A 21,309-nucleotide genomic window follows, 5' to 3' on the forward strand; every position below is an offset into this window, starting at 1 on the left:
CATGATCTATACTAGCACCCTCCACCCCACTGACTGGGTCTCCCTTACCTCTGGGTGAGTCTCCCACTCTCATTATTCCCCGGTGATTTCTAGGTTACTGGGACCACACTCCCAGACATCGCAGAATTCCTAGAAAGCACTCACAGACCCAACACACAAACCACCAGGATTCTTAATCAGTCCAGGACAAACAGAGCTAATAAATGAATTGATTTATTATCATGAAAAATTTGAACAGTGAACAATATAAAACACATGGAAAAGCAAGCAGTAATAACAGGTAACTGAATAAGGATCGATATTAAAACTATCTAAACACTTTGTTACTACCTGGGTAACACCTGGGGAATTTCAGGAAATTAACTGCTCACAAGTCTTGAACAGGGTCTCAGGACAGAGATGTTTCTCCTTTCTGCCCCCCCCCCCCCCCCCCCAAGCTGAGACTAAAGAAAATCCATTACCTCCTGACTGGAGTTGAACTCCAGGGTCAATCAGAACCCAGGGCACCAACTTTGAAGTGATCTGGCCAATGGTACTGCAGATTTTCATTAGATTAAATTTGGTGAAAGGCAATGTCTCTTTCTGCAACAGCTTTAAAACACAAAACAAATGCCATCTGCTGGCCAATTTGGATAACACACTTCATGAAATAATATAGTTCACAGGCTTAGAAACCCACTGTTTTGTCACAGAAACGATAATAAAAAAAGGTGCCAAAATTATCACATACAGTTAAAAATTTAATAATGAACAATAAATGATAAAAACTAAAAGTACATCACAATATATATATATATGTGATTAAAAGGATAGCCATCAAATAGACATATAAACGATTGGGTTAAAACAAAAATACACTGGATATTCTCATAGCAGACAAAAAAAGCAAATGTTTTAAATACATACAATATAAACAAGAAGGACATTATAATAATATACAGCGAGGACAACAGGTATATTATTGTGACGTCCTTCCCGTTTATACTGTATTTATTTATGTCAGTTATGAGATTATCTAGCGCTTTTGTTATTACCCATGTGCTTGAATGTTTATTTTATGGTTTGCATTTTACTTTGTGATGTCTTTTTCATTTATACTGGACTCGTTTGAGCCATCTGCTCTTTTTGTCTGCTATGAGATTATCCCTGCAGACTTTCTTACAGACACCTCTAGAGCTGGAAGGTCTCTTTAATTCCTGCAGTTTCTCCTGAATGGCAGCTTTGAGAATGCTCTTGTTACCCAGTCAGGTAACGCAATGGATATGAGCTCACGCTTTGATAGAGCTGGATTTTATTTATTTATTGAGATTTATTAACTGCCTTCGTGAAGAGATTCACCCAAGGTGATGTACAGGAGGTGCAGTTTAACATAAAACTTACAATTTTGTTAACAGCATAGCAATAGTAAAATAACCAAGAATAAAATAAGGGTCCTTTTACAAAGCCACAGTAAAACGTGGCCTGCGGTAGTGTGGGTGGGTCTTTTTGGGTGTGCGCTGGGCCTCTTTTTACCATGGCTGGAAAATGGGCGTGTGCATAAATTAAAACAAGGCATGCCTATTCTCGGCCTGAACCCTTACCGCCAGCTATTGACTTAGCGGTAAGGGCTCACGCGCCATCCATGCGGTAAGCAAGCAGCACGCACCAACGAGGCAACGCTTCCAAATTACCACCGGGAACAACCCCACAGTAGAAAATAGTTATTTATTTATGTATTGCATTTGTATCCCACATTTTCCCACCGTATGGCAGGTTCAATGTGGCTTACATATTGCTAAAAAGGTGGTTACGAAATTTAGATTTGTAGAAGTCTAGTACATAATACAGAAGTACAATTAACAGTGGCGTAGCAAGGGGGCTGCCACCCGGGGTGGTTCACCGTTGCACTCCCCCCCCCCCGGGTGCAGCACGATTACATCCCCCCCCCCCCCTCGGCACATCAACACCCCCCCTGACCCAGTGCCTACCCTCCTCAATTCCATCCAACCAGCTCCTGCACCCTACCTTTAAAGAAATCTCAGAAGCCGTGGCGAGGCGCAGCGCCTCGCACCTGCATGTAAAAGAAGTGTGGATCATCTCATCGGGCCTTCCCTCACTCTGTCTGTCCCACCCTTGCGGAAATAGGAAGTTGCATAAGCGGAGGGCGGCACAGACAGAGTGAGGGAAGGCCTGATGAGATGATCCACACTTGTTTTACATGCAGGCGCGAGGCGCTGCGCCGCGCCTCGCCTCGCCACGGATTCCGAGATTTCTTTAAAGTAGGGTGCGGGAGCTGGTTGGACGGAGCTGAGGGTAGGCACTGGGTCTGGGGGTGTTGATGCGCCGAGGATGGGGGTGTCATCGTGCTGCACCCGGGGGGGGGGGGGAGCTGGCAGGGCCCCTTGAGCTGACACCCGGGGCTTAGGTTGATATATTAGCATATTGTGAGAGGGGTTAATATTATTGTTTTCCATTTCTGAACTTTTCGTGGTGTAAGGTGGTGTGGGATTAGGCAGATCTAGGGGGGAAAGACTTCTTGAAAAGATGTGTTTTCAGGTTTTTTCTGCGAGTTTCCGGTCTTTGGTTAGTGAGTTCCAAAGTTGTGTGCCTATAAAGGAGAGGCTGGTGGCATGTGAAGATTTGTATTTTATACCTTTGCAGTTGGGGTAGTGAAGGGTTAGGTAGGTTCTTGCAGTTCTCGTCACGTTTCTTATTGGTAGATCGATAAGTTCCGTCACGTGGCCTGGTGCGTGTCTGTAGATGATTCTGTGGACTATTGTGCATATTTTGAATGTTATGCGAGCGTTAATAGGAAGCCAATGTAAGCTTCCTAGGAGGGGTTTCGCGCTTTCGAAGCGTGTTTTTCTGAAGATGAGTCTGGCAGCCGTGTTTTGTGCTGTCTGTAGTTTTCTTATGATTTGATCTTTGCAGCCTACGTAAATACTGTTGCAGTAGTCTACATGGGTTAGCACCATGGTTTGGATCATGTTGTGGAATGAATCCCTGGGAAAGTAAGGTTTTATACGTTTGGATGGATAAACCGCCTTTTTGGAGGAATTCACTGAAGGCAGTGTACAATGAATGATAGAAAAATATTTTCTACCATGGGATTTGGCACACACCAAACTCAGAATTACTGCCGAGCGTACACACTACCCCAGTGGCCATGCCAATTTGGCACATGCTACCCACGGCTTTGTAAAAGGGCCCCTTAATGAAGTAAACTTGAAAACAGTTCATTGAAACCTAATAATACAACTACTGTGAAACAGTATCAAAAACATACAAATTTAACAGCACTGGAATTCAAATACCAGAGATATAATACGATGTTAGCATAATACTAATGATACACTTAATAAGTATGCGTTAGAACATTCAACATAGATATGATGCTAAAGATTTAGATCAGAGATGTTCATTATTTTTCAAGCGAGGAAACATTTCTACTATACCCGAATGTAACTCATCTTGAGCTACAGTGGGAAAAGATAAGAGCCAAATCCAAATAAATCCATACATATAAATAAATAAAAAAGCTGCATGGTTCAGATATTAAACAGAATAACTGTTATGGAGGTTGTGCCAGCAGCAAGTCTATAATCGATGACCTAATGTATGTTACAATCCATAGTAACATAGTAATATAGTAACATAGTAGATGACGGCAGAAAAAGACCTGCACGGTCCATCCAGTCTGCCCAACAAGACAACTCATATGTGCTACTTTTTGTGTATACCCTACTTTGATTTGTACCTGTCCTCTTCAGGGCACAGACCGTATAAGTCTGCCCAGCACTATCCCCGCCTCCCAACCACCGGCTCTGGCACAGACCGTATAAGTCTGCCCAGCACTATCCCCGCCTCCCAACCACCAGCCCCGCCTCCCAACCACCAGCTCTGGCATAGACCGTATAAGTCTGCCCAGCACTATCCCCGCCTCCCAACCACCAGCTCTGGCATAGACCGTATAAGTCTGCCCAGCACTATCCCCGCCTCCCACCACCGGCTCTGGCACAGACCGTATAAGTCTGCCCAGCACTATCCCCGCCTCCCAACCACCCGCCCCGCCTCCCACCACCGGCTCTGGCACAGACCATATAAGTCTGCCCAGCCCTATCCCTGCCTCCCACCACCGGCTCTGGCACAGACCGTATGTCTGCCCAGCACTATCCCCGCCTCCCAACCACCAGTCCCGCCTCCCAACCACCGGCTCTGGCACAGACCGTACAAGTCTGTCCAGCACTATCCCCGCCTCCCAACCACCAGTCCCGCTTCCCACCACCGGCTCTGGTACAGACCATATAAGTTTGCCCAGCCCTATCCCCGCCTCCCAACCACCAGCCCCGCCTCCCGATCTTGACTAAGCTCCTGAGGATCCATTCCTTCAGCAAAGGATTCCTTTATGATTATCCCACGCATGTTTGAATTCCGTTACCGTTTTCATTTCCACCAATTTATTCTCAGAAACTTTCATGCAATATCATAATTTATTTTTCTTTACCATTAAGGGTATGTATGCACCTTAATGTAATACCATTTGTAATTCTGTTACCCAGTAATGGCAACCGCCATTATGGCATATGTAAGCCACATTGAGCCTGCAAATTGGTGGGAAAATATGGGATACAAATGCTACAAATAAATGAAATAAATAAATAAAAGGTTGGAGGAGACTGCAGGAGCCACCCTTAGCAGGACAGTGTCAATGCAAGGTCCCGGGGTCAGTGGCAGCCCTTATCGACCCAATCATGATGCTCAGTTTCCTCAGTAAATCACCTTTTCCCATGAGGTTGACTATAGTGAGCAGCCAGGGTCTAACTCTGATCCCTGAACACAAAAAGCATTTGACTTGGCCAGTTCTTGGATTAGAGACCTTTCAGAACATTCCCAGCTGCAGGAAGTGTCGCTCATGTCTAACGTTGAGTAACTATTAAACCAGTATAACACTATTGCTGCTGAGGGAACTGTCCTTTGGATGAGTGATCAAACCAGCGTCCTGCCCAGGGAAAGTTTCTGCTCGCATAAGGTGAATCCTGGTCCCATGACCAAACTATCACAGGTCATACAGTTTCACCCGACCTACTTTACTGTAGAAGGAATCAAATTTAGGAGAGACATCTCTGCCCATTTCTGCTGTGTGATCTCCTAGTAATTTGACTGAATGACATTTTGGCTAAAAGGTTACTATACTGAATAGCAATTCACCTCGTTTCAAGTTTAATCAATATTTCATATATACTGCCTATTCAGCAATCCACTCTGAGCAGTTTACATTGTTAAAATACGAGAGGTGGGAGGAAATGGAAGGAAATTTTATCAGAAACAGGAAAGGAGAATGAAGGGAAAAGTGGATTTCAGAAAAAAATGGTCAGATTCACCTAAGTGCAATGGGATCTTAATTGGATGGAAAATGCTACAGATACTCACATGTGCATAATGTTTATGCATAGAAACAATTTTGTGATTAGACACATTCAGAAAATGTTGCACTGAAATAAAGGTCAGTGAATAAGTGGTGGAGGAACAGACTGGCATAGTGCATTTGTCAGCAGAGCTGGTGAAGGGACTGCGGCTCTTGAAAATCAGCTAGAAATTTATTCAGGGAGTTCCAGCAAAAGCTTCAACTATGGAATTCATTGCCAGATAATGGGGTAAAGGCGTTTAACTTAGCAGGGTTTTAAAAAGGTTTGGACAGCTTCCTAAAGGAAAAGTCCATAGACCATTATTAAATTGACTTGGGGAAAATCCACTATTTCTGGGATAAGCATCATAAATGTTTTTTGTACTTCTTTGGGGATCTTGCCAGGTATTTGTGACCTGGATTGGCCACTGTTGGAAACAGGATGCTGGGCTTGATGGACCTTCGGTCTGTCCCGGTGTGGCAATACTTATGTACTTATGTATTTGGGATTCTGCATGGAATGTTGCTACTCATTGGGGTTCTACATGGAATCTTGTTACTCTTTAGGATTCTAGAATCTTGCGCTTTGGGGTTCTACATGGAATGTTGCTACACTTTGAAATTCTGCATGGAATCTTGTTATTCTTTAGAATTCTAGAATCTTGCTATTCCTTGGGGTTCTACATGGAATGTTGCAACTCTTTGGGTTTCTGCCAGGTACTTGTGACCTGGATTGGCCATTGTTGGAAACAGGATGCTGGGCTTGATGGACCTTCGGTCTGTCCCAGTGTGGCAATGCTTATGTACTTATATGGAGTTTTATTTGTATGTGTAACTCTGGGTTGGAGATGAGCATCAGAGGGGCTATACACATCGCTGAGGGCAGAGCCGGGGCTAGTAGACCAGCTGGCACAGAATCCGCTCTCTCTTCCCACTTCTCTCAGTTAATAAAGGAATCCTTAGGGTCAGATATATTTCAAACTGCGAAATGGTTTTACTTCCACTCAGACAGTGAAATAACTGGGAAAATACTTCTTAGATATTTACAGCATTTGCGGTTTCTAGCAAATATAAGCAAGGCAAAAAGAGATAATCTTAATAGTTACACTCTTCAAAATTTTTCTTCCTATTTCTTCTTACTTCGTTGCAGTTCTTAAAGTACAGCTGTTACTCCCCAGAGGGATATCTGGTGTGGCGAGCTTTACCTTGGTTGAAATGTTGCTCCAGCCAGATTATATAACACTCTCAGCAAGAGGTGTAAAACAGGTTTCCCCTTCCTCTATTTTCCTGAAGCAGTGTAATATTTTTATGGGCTCTGGGGCTGCTTCCCACTCCTGGCTCCTCAGGGTCACTGACTGTCCTGTGGTCCATTTACTAAGCTGCATAAGGCTCTATGCATGCCAAAATGGAGTTACTGCCTGGCTACCACGCGGCTCTTGGGGTAATTTCAGTTTTGACATACGTCCGATACACGCGTCCACAAAATAATTTTTATTTTCAGACGCATGTATCAACCCACTCGTGTCAAATGCCACTTGGCACACGTCCATTACCACCCGGGTACCATGTGATTCTTTACTGCTAGGTCAATGGCTGTCAGTAAGGTCGCAGACCTAAAATGGACACGCAGCAATTTTGATTTTGCCGCACGTCCATTCTTGGCAAAAATTTTTAAAGGCCTTTTTTTTACAGGTGCGCTGAAAAATGGATCAGAATGAGCCCAAAACCCGTGCCTACACTACTGCACACCATTTTTCAACGCACCTTAGTAAAAGGATCCCTGTATTAGCCAAAGACCTGTCTGCAGAAGATGCTGCAACTTGGAGGTTAAAATATATTTTAGTCACCTTGCATTGATGTTAGGAGAATGTTCAGTGAGTCCAGTAGCGTAGCAAGGGCGGGGCGGTGGGGGTGGTCCGCCCTGGGTGCACTCTGCTGGAGGGGTGAAGAGCAGCCGCGTGCCTGTTGGCTCCGCTGGTTCCATGCTCCCTCTGCCCCGGAATAGGTTACTTCCTGTTCCGGGGCAGAGGGAGCAGGGAGTCAGTTCACCACCCTAACCACTAGGCCACTCCACCACTGTTGCTACTATTTGAGATTCTACATGGAATGTTGCTATTCCACTAGCAACATTCCATGTAGAAGTTGGCCCTTGCAGATCACCAATGTGGCCACGCAGGCTTCTGCTTCTGTGAGTCTGACGTCCTGCACGTACGTGCAGGACGTCAGACTCACAGAAACAGAAGCCTGCGCAGCCTTCTACATGGAATGTTGCTAGTGGAATAGCAACATTCCATGTAGAATCTCCAATAGTAGTAACATTCCATGTAGAATCTCCAATAGTATCTATTTTATTTTTGTTACATTTGTACCCTGCGCTTTCCCACTCATGGCAGGCTCAATGCGGCTTACATGGGGCAATGGAGGGTTAAGTGACTTGGCCAGAGTCACAAGGAGCTGCCTGTGCCTGAAATGGGAATCAAACTCAGTTCCTCAGTTCCCCAGGACCAAAGTCCACCACCCTAACCACTAGGCCACTCCTCCACTGTTGCTACTATTCCAGATTCTACATGGAATGTTGCTATTCCACTAGTAACATTCCATGTAGAAGTCGGCCCTTGCAGATCACCAATGTGGCCGCGCAGGCTTCTGCTTCTGCTTCTGTGAGTCTGACGTCCTGCACGTATGTGCAGGACGTCAGACTCACAGAAACAGAAGCCTGCGCAGCCTTCTACATGGAATGTTGCTAGTGGAATAGCAACATTCCATGTAGAATCTCCAATAGTAGCAACATTCCATGTAGAATCTCCAATAGTATCTATTTTATTTTTGTTATATTTGTACCCAGCGCTTTCTCACTCATGGCAGGCTCAATGCGGCTTACATGGGGCAATGGAGGGTTAAGTGACTTGCCCAGAGTCACAAGGAGCTGCCTGTGCCTGAAGTGGGAATCAAACACAGTTCCCCAGGACCAGAGTCCACCACCCTAACCACTAGGCCACTCCTCCACTGTTGCTACTATTTGAGATTCTACATGGAATGTTGCTATTCCATGTAGAAGTCGGCCCTTGCAGATCACCAATGTGGCCGCGCAGGCTTCTACATGGAATGTTGCTAGTGGAATAGCAACATTCCATGTAGAATCTCCAATAGTAGCAACATTCCATGTAGAATCTCCAATAGTATCTATTTTATTTTTGTTATATTTGTACCCAGCGCTTTCTCACTCATGGCAGGCTCAATGCGGCTTACATGGGGCAATGGAGGGTTAAGTGACTTGCCCAGAGTCACAAGGAGCTGCCTGTGCCTGAAGTGGGAATCAGACTCAGGACCAAAGTCCACCACCCTAACCACTAGACCACTCCTCCATTCAATTGAGTTGAGGTTAGAAGGGAAAGAGAAGGGAGGAAGAGTATCAGAGAAAGTAATGGAGGAATACACAAAGAAAAGAATATTTGGAAAAGGGGGAGAAGAGAAATTTCCTCCAGACGACAAAAATGAGCTAAGAAAATATTGCTCAAAACAATAGAGGAGGGGGGTTGGCCAATTCCTGCTGCAGGTGGGGCGCACATACATCAGAAAATTCCTTTTCCAGTGAATACAGCTACGATGTATGAAATAGCAGCAGCATAAACACAGTGAATCAGCCCTATAAAGCTCTCAAAACTCAACAGGCTGTAGGAGCATCTTTGAGTAACAGCTTCTTTTACAAACCTCTCGACTAATGTTCTTTCGTGTGCCCACCTCAAACCCCCGAGCTCTCAGCCTTGGAACACCCGTTCTGTAATGTCCTGGTAGGTGGTAGCTGAACCTGCAGCATTGCCCCTGGGCCCAGAGAACCATGAAAGAGAAGGTGAAACTATCTGAACCAGAGGTTCTCAACCCAGTGCTCTGGACACAGCCAGGTTTTCCAGCTGATCCACAACAAATATGCATGAGATAGATTTGCATACAATGAAGACAGTGCGTGCGAATTAATCTCATGCATATTCATTGTGGATGTCTTGAAAACCAGTCTGACTTGGTGTGTCCTGAGGTTGAGTAACCCCTCCCTAGTCATAACTTACCAGTGCTCAGGCTTCTACAACCAGCAGTGAGGACCAACTGGATGGATCAGTCTTTTTCGGTCACGTTCCTATATTCATAGAGGCAATCATGTGTTCGGTGTCTTTCAGAGCCCGTTTTGTTTTATTGTTAATCTATAGCCAGTCATGTTTGAATACTCTTTTCCTTTCAGGTGCAGACCACCACTATGTGCATCTCAGTCAGTCTCAGCGGCTTCGTGGTTCTGGGCTGTTTATTTGCCCCCAAAGTGCACATCATTCTGTTTCAACCGCAGAAGAATACAGTCACGCAGAGGCTTCATATGAGCCGACTCAGTGTCACCGGTACGGGAACCACGTTCTCCCAGGGTAAGCAAAAGATGCATAACCAGCATCAAAGGTACCTGCGGTGTGAGGCAAGGCTATGCCATAGAGAGGGCTTTGTAAAAGAGGAAGTCAGCGCCCAGCCACCAGCATCTGATTTTGCATAATACTAGTTTTCTCGTATAAGATGCTCCCCCTGACGCCTTGTTCTCCAGGTCAGATCAGGCAGCACATTGACAGAGCTTCAGGGCTTTCTCTGTTGCTGGACCCCAGTGGCGTTCCGAGGGGCGCTGACACCCGGGATGGATCGCCGATGCACCCCGCCCCCGTGCAGCGCGACCCCACCCCGGCGAAAGAACCTCCCCCTGGGTGCACGGCGCTGGGGGGGGGGGTGCCGCGCGCTGGTCAGCATCGTTCGTTTCCATGCTCCCTCTGCCCCGGAATAGGTTACTTCCTGTTCCGGGGCAGAGGGAACATGGAAATGAACGACGCTGACCGGCGCGCGGCACCCGGGGCGGACCGCCCCCCCTTTCGTACGCCACTGCTGGACCCTCCCTTAGAAAACTGAGAATCTAATACACAACACTCGCCCTAGTTATGCATTTCCTCAAAGTTAGCCATTTATATTGTGAATCCTCTTCCATGTTAACTGTTCCTTATTTTGCCCTTGTAAAATCTGTGGTAAAGGAGGGGCCTGTTCTAGCGTCAGCACATTTTTTTGATGCGTGCTGAGGCCCCTTTTTACCGCAGTGGGTAAAAGGCTGTCCATTATGGGGGAAAAAGAAATGGCCGTGCAGTAAGTGAGGGCCATTTCGGTGGGGAGCCCTTACTGCCATCCGTTGATGTGGCTGTAAGGGTCCCGCACTAACCCAGCGCTAACCAAGCAACATGTGGCACTGTCTGATTACCACCGGTTACATTTTTGTAGCGCTGGAAATGGCGCACGCTAAGGTTGGGAACTACTGCCCAGGCTCCTGAGGTAGCCCGGCGGTAGTTCTGGATTGGCTCACGGTAAGCCTGCGACCCCCAAGTCTTTTTAATAATAAATGAAACAATAAGTGGGGTGCTTGCAGATGCAGGTGGAGTCATCCCGGGTTTGGGTGAGATGGTTTCCTACCGAGGAAGACTCTGTAAAGCACAGATGGAGTCATTTCGGTGAGAATTTCTTACCTTCCTTCACTCACTTCATTGCTACCTAGTAACGTGGTGCACATGGCACCCCAACATAATAGACCATGACAAAAAAAACCAACAAAACAGACTAAAACCAAAACAGACCATGACAAAAAAAAACCAAGACAAAATAGACTCTACACAAAACAGGGCAGGGAAACCTCCTTAATCAAGCTGGATTATCTTGTCAAGCAGATTTATGATTCTCACTAGATACCAAGTGTGGATAGTGAAGTCAAGCCGTAGGCAGGTGCCCAGGACTTTCAAGTGACAAGCCGTGGACTTTCTCAGTAAATCTATTTCATCAGACCCTTTTGTCAGGAGTCTATTTTGTCAGGGACTTTTATGTCGGGAACTTTTTTGTCTGGTTTCTTTTGACCAGTTTCTTTTGACAGGGTGTCGGTGCACACACACTCACTAAAATGTAAAAACATATTTTCTAACACGTGTCCCTTTTTTTAAAACACTCTCTAGACCCCCTTTTCATTTTCTTTCAAGAAATGAGTGAGACAAAAAAGTACAATAAATACTTTATGATTCAAACGCAGCATAGAATTCCAGCAAACTCGAAATATTCTGTTCCACTTCAAATTCTCTATGTGATTGTAAAATATATATTGCATTGTTGAATTGCACCATCTAAACTGGGGTCTGTGACTATTTGTGATTAGTAACTTCCATCAATGTGCTCAGCTCTGAAGAGAGACTGGGTCATGCACTGCAATACAATAGCTGAAATGTGATTTGCCCTGGAATGCAGGGTGATATATTTAATGTGTTACTTCCAGCGGGCCAGGTCAGATAGATATGACAATCCTGAGCAAAAGGTTCTCCTCTTGGAAGTAACATTCCTGCCACAGGATAGTGTAAACTACAGGTTTACTGGGTCTTTACTTATCTGCACGGCAATTCTGTGCCATGTAGGAGAAATATGTTAAGAAGAGAGCCTCAAATTATTTCAAGCTCAAAAGCTAATGAATCTTGTTTCTGTAGTCATGTGATCATGAAACATGTGACTCTGCTCAAAATGGCTGCCTCCAGGAATGCAGCAGAATGCCATAGCAACAACCAAAACATTGAAAGGATAATATTAAAAACTAACTGGAAGCTAATCATTTGAACTGGAATTTAATGTATATAATTTGCCACTTGAGCTTTCAAAATATTGCACTCTGTGCAGCACCTATATTTATTTAAGCTCCAGCTTGCTTTTTTTAATGTTAGCTATTTGCTTTATTTGATTAAACACTATCATAACAGCTCATAGAGAGCTGCAACAAAATTCCACACAAACATTACATCAAAATACAAACAATCTCAAAATAAGATAACAACCCACCAAACAAAAACTCAATGTCATCATGATTATATTGATATCTTCTGGCCCCTCATCTAATTCTGCCAGAAGCCTTTACCCTTTCAGTGTTTGTTTCAACAGCTGGGGTTGGGTGAATGGGTGAGATGTTAACAAACTTAGCTAAAACTTTTATGTAAACAGCCAATCCTGGACTTTATTACAAACTAGCAAATATTACCTTGAAACTGAACCTTGAGATGTAAGCTACAGGCTCAAAATAGCTAAAAGTTTTCTTTTGTGTTTTATATACATACAGTGAAACCTCGGTTTTCATCGATAATCCGTCCGAAAACAATCGGTGAAATCCCAAACCGACAAAAACTGAGGCAATTAACGAGGATGCCCAAAATCAGGAGAAGGACGTCCATCTTCCGATACAAATTGGGAGATGGGCGTCCTTCTTTTTCGATGAAAACTGAGACAAATTTCTAGTCGAAAAAATCAACGAAATCCGAAACCGATAAAAACCGACATCAACGAAAACCGAGGTTTCACTGTATAAATATTAGCATTTTAAAGCTATTTTCTATAAACCAAATTTAAAACCCCTTAAGACTACCACTGGGAGCAATATGGAGGTTGAACTTAGCGATAATAACTGTTGCGTAGCCATTTGGATTCTGACATAAGGTAGAGTCTGAAGCGGACCATCAATACCGGTATGACCCAGTGGCTAACCCTTCTTTTACTCTCTTGTTTTCCAGCAAGTACTCACTACGTTCCGAGCGTGTGCAATGGGAGAGAAGTCCTGGATTCAACCACATCCTCGCTCTGATCACCCCTCACCCTTCAGTCCTCTGGGTCTTAGACTGTTAACGTCCCTGCACATGTGAAGGGCAATTCTATAACCTAGACGCCCACTTTTACCTCTGCATTACATGCGGAAATGTTTAGAAAACTAGCATTTATGTGTCTATGTGTGCATAACACTGGCATACGTGGTAGGTGCTATTCTTCCTTACAAGGGGGCTTACACAGGAGTGAAGCTCCCACGTACAAGGGCAACTTATAGAATATGGTAAGTTAGGCGGTGTCCTTGCCTTATTTAGGTGCCCATACGTATGCCAGGTGTATGGCTGGTGTAGTTGTGAACATATAAATGCAAGGAGTGCCAATAGGGGATGACATAGCATTCTGTACTAGGATCTAGGCAGCCAGATACCAGGGGCGTAGCCAGAAAACAGATTTTGGGTGGGCCTAGCCAAGAACTAGGTGGGCACCAAGTGTTCTCCCCCACCCCACCCCCAAAAAAAAATCTCAGCTGGTGAGAAAATGCTTCTTTCCACCATGTGCAGGTACCGGTATTGTGGAGAGTAGCGTTTTCGTTACCATCAGGGGGAAGCCTTCAGCTGGCAGAGCTTGGGATCCCCACCAGCTACCACTAAATATGTGCTACTGTTGGGTGGGCCTGAGCCCTAAGTGGGTGGGCCCTGGCCCACTCAGGCCCACCTGTGGCTACGCCACTGCCAGATACCATTATAGAATAACCTCTCATGACACGGTACTGGGATGCCTAAACAGAGGTGGTCCACATACAGAATTGCCCCAACTGTGCACCTCAGACTACTAGTAACTTTTTTTTTAACAAAAGAATGGTATAAGAAATTCTTTTTGAGGGTGGTACAAGACGATGTCACAACTTGTCAACTGTTTGTCTCACTTGTTATCCACCATTCTAGAATCACATGTAAATATGCCACCATCGTTTACAACATTGATTCAACAGTGTTAACTCGGCCCTGGAGAATTTATCCAATGCAATGGCAACTACAATATTAGATAACTTTCTTTCTTATAATGTTTTTTTTGTATACTAGGTCCCTGTTCTAATGAACCTAGAATGAGCTCCAGTGTTGTGTTCCGCAGTGACTTCAGACGGTCATTTTTCTCAGCACAAAAAGAGCATCAGTGTAAATGGTTCCAGTGATAACTTCCTGCTAAAAGGTTTACAACAACGGGTTGGGGTTTTTTTTTTATTCTCTAGCATGAGATGCACATTGCACAGACTTTGGATTTGAAATGAATGCCAGCTCCCTGCATTGGGCTACAAGGTCAATCAGTTACAATGGTACTAGCGAGGTCCAGGTGACATATGACTCCAGTGGGTATTACACTGGGTGTTTTGTTGTCAAGAAATTTTGGAGGGAAAAAAAATTTGTACAAATCCAAAAAGCAATCTTGTATAAAAGAGACCACTGTACAAAACACAAGTTTCATGGATCAATGTTAAGTTATTCTGTTCAGTACATAAATACAACAGTTGCCATATTCTCCTGGAATCCAGGACTTTACCAACCTCTAAACTAAGTCTTCCCTATTTGCAAACAGAGCATAGAAACAGAACCCATGGAGAGGAGAATTCTGATGGGAAATGAACTTTCAAAAACTGTTACCAAAACAAAATAGAAGAAAATGCTATTTTTCCCATCCATCCCAGGGGTATCTGTGCTAGATGATTGTCTTTGAGATCCTGGAAGGATCATGTACAGTAAAGTCTAATTTCCTGCTGAATCTGAACTGTGTGCCAGGATGTAGAGAGGCACTGGCGGTTTTGGAGAACTAGAAGAGCGATTAAAACTGCGCCTTTCATAGAGAAGTAGCCTCAGGGTAAAAGCACCAGGGCTGAGGGCCAGGGTTCAAATCCCACTGCTGCTCCTTCTGATCTTCTGCAAGTCATGTAACCATCCATTACACCTCAGGTACAAACGTAGACTGTGAGCCCTCCGGGGACAGGGAAAGACCCCACTGTACCTGAACGTATCTTGCCTTGAGCTACAACTGGAACAGGTGTGAGCAGAATCCCTTCCCCCTTCCTATTACTGGACAACAGGGGTCTATCTACTTTGTTACGTTTTGCAGATATGACATCTTCTTCAAATAAAATTTGCAAGCTTTAATTTATTCATCTTTGACCTGCTGTTCTCTTAGTTTGTTCAGGGAAGAGAGCTCTGTTTTTGTAATTCATGTAAAAGACACCTAACAAAAATAAACTTCATAACTATTTATTATTGTTCTGAATGCATTCAGCATTTTCTTTTAATACAGTAAGTTGCCTCTATTTTAGGAGTGTTTGTCTGTGTGTTTTAGGGTAAGGGTGATATATCTTTGGCTACGTAGTTTCTTTATGCTCCTTGTGAGTTCCTTTAGGAAGCCAGCCAGACCCTTTTTAAACCCCCCTAAGCTAACCTCATTTACCACTCGCAAGACAAAGTCCATAGACCATTATTAAATTGACTTGGGGAAAATCCACTGCTTATTTCTGGGATAAGCAGCATAAAATATGTTGAGCTTTTTTGGGATCTTACCAGGTATTTGTGACCTGGATTGGCCACTGTTAGAAACAGGATGCTGGGCTTGATGGACCTTTGGTCTGTCCCAGTGTGGCAAAACTTATGTACTTCTTGGGTTTTCTTCCCCTATTTTTATAATCATCTATAACCCAATTACTGCAGTAGCTGTTCTGGGCCAGAGAACAGAGACTACAGCCCCTTCTCAACTCAACATGCATGAATCCTAGCTCCAAACAGTATCACAATTCAGGAAGAGTAGAGCCTCTTTTCGCCCTCACCCCACTCCACTTGAAGCTGCAAACATCGCCTCTGTAGTATAGCCAGCCCAAGAAACAGGAATCAAACTTGAGTCTTCCATATGGCAGTGCCACTGGGACACCAGAAAGCTTTTGACAAAGTTCCTCATGAGAGACTCCTGAGAAAATTAAAGAGTCGTGGGATAGGAGGCAAGGTTCAGTTGCGGATTAGGAATTGGACAGAAAAGAGAGGGTACGGTTAAATGGCCATTTCTCTTAATGGAGGAGGGTGAATAATGGAGTACCGCAGGGATTTGTACTGGGACCGGTGTTATTTATCATATTTATAAATGATCTGGAAATCAGAACAAATGGGATTAAATTTGCAGAAGGTTGTTAAAGGTTGCAGACTGTGAAAAATTGCAGGAAGACATTAGGAAATGATAAAGGGGATGGAACTCCTCCCATATGAGGAAAGGCTAAAGAGGTTAAGGCTCTTCAGTTTGGAAAAGACATGGCTGAGGGGTGGGGGATATGATTGAGGTCTTTAAAATCTTGAGTGGTGTAGAATGGGTACAAGTGGATTGATTTTCCACTCTTTCAAGAAGTACAAAGACCAGGGGACACTCAATGAAATTACATGGAAATACTTTTAAAACAAATAGAAGGAAATATTTTTTTCACTCAAAGAATAGTTAAGCTCTGAACTTGTTGCCGGAGGATGTAGTAACAGCAGTTAGCATATCTGGGTTTAAAACAGCTTTGGACAAGTTCCTGGAGGAAAAGTCCATAGTCTGATATTGAGATGGACATGGGGGAAAGTCACCGATTGCCCCGGGATTAGTAGTATGAAATGTAGCTACTAATTGGGATTCTGCAAGGTACTTGTGATCTGAATTAACCACTATTGGAAGCAGGATACTGGGCTAGATGGACCATTGGTCTGACCCTATATGACTATTCTTATGTGCTTATTAACTCCAGAGGGAGTCGCTCTTTGGACCAATGCAAATGTTGAGATGATCATTAGCAGCGAAACAGAGTGAGATCATCTTCAGTATACCCTGGCATAGGGTGAGGTTTAAGTTATGATCCCATTTGGAGACTCTACAACCCCCCCCCCCCCCCCCAAGACAGCCTAACATTGGACTGCCTCATTCTCTACCTTCTAAAGAATTAGTGAATGTTGTCAAGGCAGCAGCCTAGCACAGCCCAGAATAATCTGTTAAAAGCTGCTGAATTTATCTCACAATTATTTATCACCTTTTCATCTGTAGCTAAAAGCATGCATAAATAAAAAAAAAAAAAAGTCATTCATACACAAATTAAATTCAAATCTCACTAACAGCTCATGAATCCAGACTTTAAAATACAAACTACATATTTATGGCAGCCAAACCATAGAGAACTGAACCATAAATCGCCTATGTTTCATTAAACATGAACTTAAGCGTATCAAATTTCATCTTCACCTAGATAGACAGACAGACAGCACCTTTGCTGCAAAGTGAGGGTGCTCATGCACTCCCCAACACGGACATGCGTCTCTGTTGGTATAGTGTGCTGGTTCCTATAGCAGAAGAGATCACCAGGATGTGTGTGTGTGCACCTCAACGCAGACCTGGAGAAGGAAGGTCAGAGCCTGAGGGACAGGAGACGCCAATACACCAGCAGCAAGGCAGAGGGACAGCAAAGGCTTCATCACCAACCCTGCACATGAGCCACTGCAGCATCTGTGTCCAAGCTCCCTCTCTCCTTAGAGACCACCACAACCTGCCCCCAGCCTCCATCTGTGCTCCTGCTGTCTGAAATATTCCACGTGTAGCTGCTGGAAGGAGCAGAACAAGGCAATGATCACCCAAGAAAGCCATGGGCCAGAGGATGTCTCCCTGCCGGCCAGGGCCATGCTCTGCCTTAGAGCAACCAGAGGGGCTGCATTGAGATGGTTTTTCCTACAGCAATGTACCAAATGTAAATAAACCTCAACCTGAAGACTCCCAGTACAGGAGACACTGCTGGAATTTGTAAGAGTGGGTGGTGCATTTGCACAGGCTGATGGGAAGACTCTCCGCTCACAGCACCTTCTTACCATGTGAACTCAGAGCTGAACTGGTAAGGGTGTAGTGTGAGAACACTGGTTATGGGGGAAGGAATTGTGGAATGAACCTACTATGGGGAGAGGGGATGAAGTGTGACATTAACGCATCAGATATGGGGGGGCTGGGGAGCCTGGCGTGAGAGTACTAGGCGTTGGTGGGGGAAATATCGAGTGAAAAACCTAGGAATGATAAAAGGAGAAAATGTGGCATGGGTGGTTCAAAATAAAATCTTGCCCTGGAGCCCATGTACATAAGCACCGCCATACTGGGAAAACACCAAGGGTCCATCAAGCCCAGCATCCTGTCTCCGACAGCAGCCAATCCAGGCTTCAAAAACCCGGCAACCACCCCCCCCCCCCCCCCCCAAATAATGTTCAATGGACTTTTCCCTCAGGAATCTGTCCAAACCCCCTTTAAATTCCGTAAGGCCAGCTGCTGTCACTACTTTCTCCGGCAACGAGTTCCAGAGTCTAACTACACACTGAGTAAAGAAAAACTTTCTCCTATTTGTTGTAAATCTACCATATTCTAGCTTCATCTTGTGTCCCCTGGTTTTGTTGTTGTTTGAAAGTGTAAACAAACGCTTTACATCTGTCCGCTTTACTCCCCTCATTATCTTGTACTACTAGTGATAGCATTATGATGAATCCTTGATATAACATCTATAACAGCAGTTAGAGGGTAATGGACATCTGGAATAACCATCAGCAGTAGGACTGTAACCAAAACTATGGAACAATGGAAACTTGCTTGGGACAAAACAAGGGGGTAAGTGCCAGGTAGTTTTGACCAACTGAGGAAGATATTTCACCCAACAAGAATAAAATGAATCTACATAATACCACCCTAGAAATGGTCTGAATGACAACTCCATCCACGAGTGATAATGCTAGCTTTGGAATAAACTCGGCCAGCTGAAATGCAGCCCCTCCGTCTTACGAGGCATATTTTCAAAGCACTTAGCCTTCCAAAGTTCCATAGGTTTTTACGGAACTTTGGAAGGCTAAGTGCTTTGAAAATATGCCTCTTGCAAGTTGCCCATTTGTCTTCATGTCCCCAATCGCGCTCTCTGTCTTTTACACAGAATTGAAATTTGATTTCATACAGTTCTCCTGGTAATTCTGTCTAATAACCCACCTTGTTCTGAATCATCCCAGCTGCGCTGTTCTTGATTTTAACTCAAAGACTTGTCTGTCTTGTCGGGACTGGAAGAATCTTGAAGCTTACAGCAGGTCTGGTAACTAATAACAGAAAAATGCTCTACCAGCTCCTGTTAAACTTTAGTTTTTCAATCATGGCACAACACCTGCTCTTGCTCTCCAAAATGAATTTCAGTTATGCTTGTACGAGTGGAATATAAATTCTCAGTATTTTTGCACCGTCACAAACGATTTATTAAAAAAAAAAAAACATTTTGCTGTACTGGTGCATTTCAATGTTTCAGCATGATCATTTCTGTCTGTAGATCCTGCAGGAGGAGAAGCCAGTTTGCCCTGGGATTGGTAGCATGGAACGTTGCTACTCTTTGGGATTCCAGAATCTTGTTACTTTTTGGGATTCTGGAATCTCGTTACTCTTTGGGGTTCTGGAAAGTTGCTACTCTTTGGGATTCCAGAATCTTGTTACTTTTTGGGATTCTGGAATCTCGTTACTCTTTGGGGTTCTGGAAAGTTGCTACTCTTTGTGATTCCAGAATCTTGTTACTCTTTGGGGTTCTGGAAAGTTGCTACTCTTTGGGATTCCAGAATCTTGTTACTTTTTGGGATTCTGGAATCTCGTTACTCTTTGGGGTTCTGGAAAGTTGCTACTCTTTGGGATTCCGGAATGTTGTTACTCTTTGGGGTTCCGGAATGTTGCTACTCTTTGGGATTCCAGAATCTTGTTACTTTTTGAGATTCTGGAATCTCGTTACCCTTTGGGGTTCTGGAAAGTTGCTACTCTTTGGGATTCCGGAATGTTGCTGCTGTTTGGGTTTCTGCCAGGTACTTGTGACCTGGATTGGCCACTGCTGGAAGCAGGATACTGGGCTGGATGAACCATTGTTCTGACCCAGTATGACTATTCTTATGTGATGCTCTCATTTACTTTGTTTGACTCAATTCCCTCTTTAACACAGCGCAACCCCCCACCCCCATCAGATCCATTCTATCAGTGCAACATAATTTGTATCCTGATAACACAGCATCCCATATGCACATTAGAGTGTGTATTTTATGAAAGGGTAAGGAAGATAAATAAGAAACCCTTATACAGATGTATACAGGTAAGGAACTCTTATATCCCACACCTACTTGCATTCTCTTATTATTAAAAGCCTGTTGTGCCAGAAACAGTGTTCTTAAATCAACAAATAAGTTTAAGCTTGAGGACAACCAGTTACAGGAAACAGCTCATTCTGTTAGGCAACGCTAGCCAGCAATTATGCCACTTCTCGTTTGTAATTACTCGAGTGACCCTATAGGCCTGAACAAGATTGTTTCTTTCAGAGTCCTTGCCAACCCGCAGTTTGATGAAAGCTTCATCATCATTTACAATAAAAATCACTGGCAATTATCCAAAATTCAGCAATCACCTGGCAAGAACCTCTCACGGCTACAGTGAAATAAAAGGAAATGCAAAAAGAACCCGATTCTAGTACTGAAATCCACTACGATCGACTGCTTTCCAGTTCCACCTAGTTTCTGACGCAGAGATGGCTGAGGTTCTGCCTGTGCTGCGGTCCCAGAACCTTCAGCATTCTAACCTTCACTAACCCCCTGCAACTTCCAGAACAGGGACTGTGCTTTCCCTGACTAACAGCATGGGAGGATCCAGCCCTTGGAAGACAAGTTGGGCTCCTACAAATACCCATCCAAGGGAAGGGTCTTTTGTGAAGTATGCGCCAAGCCTGGCCCTCCAACAGTATCCACGTACAATGGCAGGTGACTGGAACCAAAAACAAAGTCCATCTACTTAACAGAAAGAGAAGCTCCTTGACCACTCAGACCAGAGCACCAGCAGGAGGGAACAAAGGAGAAGCAAGTACCAGAGCCTGAAAAGCTGCTATACTCGTTAGAGGGTAAAGTTGGAACAGGGAAATCAGCTTTCCAGCCCATGTTCATACAATGAGAAGGAGAACTGAAGATCAAGCCATGACCATCCACAGATCCCAGAAGCTGCGTTCCAGAGGAGAAGGAACAGCCTACAAAGATTCTAGAGGCTCTAGAGAGACTAAGAGAGGGAGATTTCCACTGACAGGCGGTGTGGAGCATGAGTCCAATGAATAAGGAACCCACCAGACCTTGATACTGAAAGTAGGAAAGAATAAGGAAGGCCGACGTTCATACAATGAGAACTCAAGATCAAGCCATGACCATCCACAGATCCCAGAAGCTGCATTCCAGAGGAGAAGGAACAGCCTACAAAGA

General features: G+C 44.3%; 1 protein-coding gene across 1 annotated transcript in view; it reads left to right on the top strand.

Moving 5' to 3' along the window:
* GRM3 (glutamate metabotropic receptor 3) overlaps positions 1-13,052 on the top strand; it is a 73,915-nt gene extending 60,863 nt beyond the window's left edge. Inside the window, exons 4-5 of the mRNA XM_030216413.1 lie at positions 9,618-9,792; positions 12,982-13,052. Of these exons, the coding sequence (XP_030072273.1) occupies positions 9,618-9,792; positions 12,982-13,052 (246 nt within the window). The remainder of the gene's footprint in view (positions 1-9,617; positions 9,793-12,981) is intronic.
* The last annotated feature ends 8,257 nt before the right edge of the window (positions 13,053-21,309 follow it).

The sequence above is a fragment of the Microcaecilia unicolor genome, chromosome 10 (assembly GCF_901765095.1).
Source record: "Microcaecilia unicolor chromosome 10, aMicUni1.1, whole genome shotgun sequence".
In the NCBI taxonomy this organism is placed as follows: Eukaryota; Metazoa; Chordata; class Amphibia; order Gymnophiona; family Siphonopidae; genus Microcaecilia; species Microcaecilia unicolor.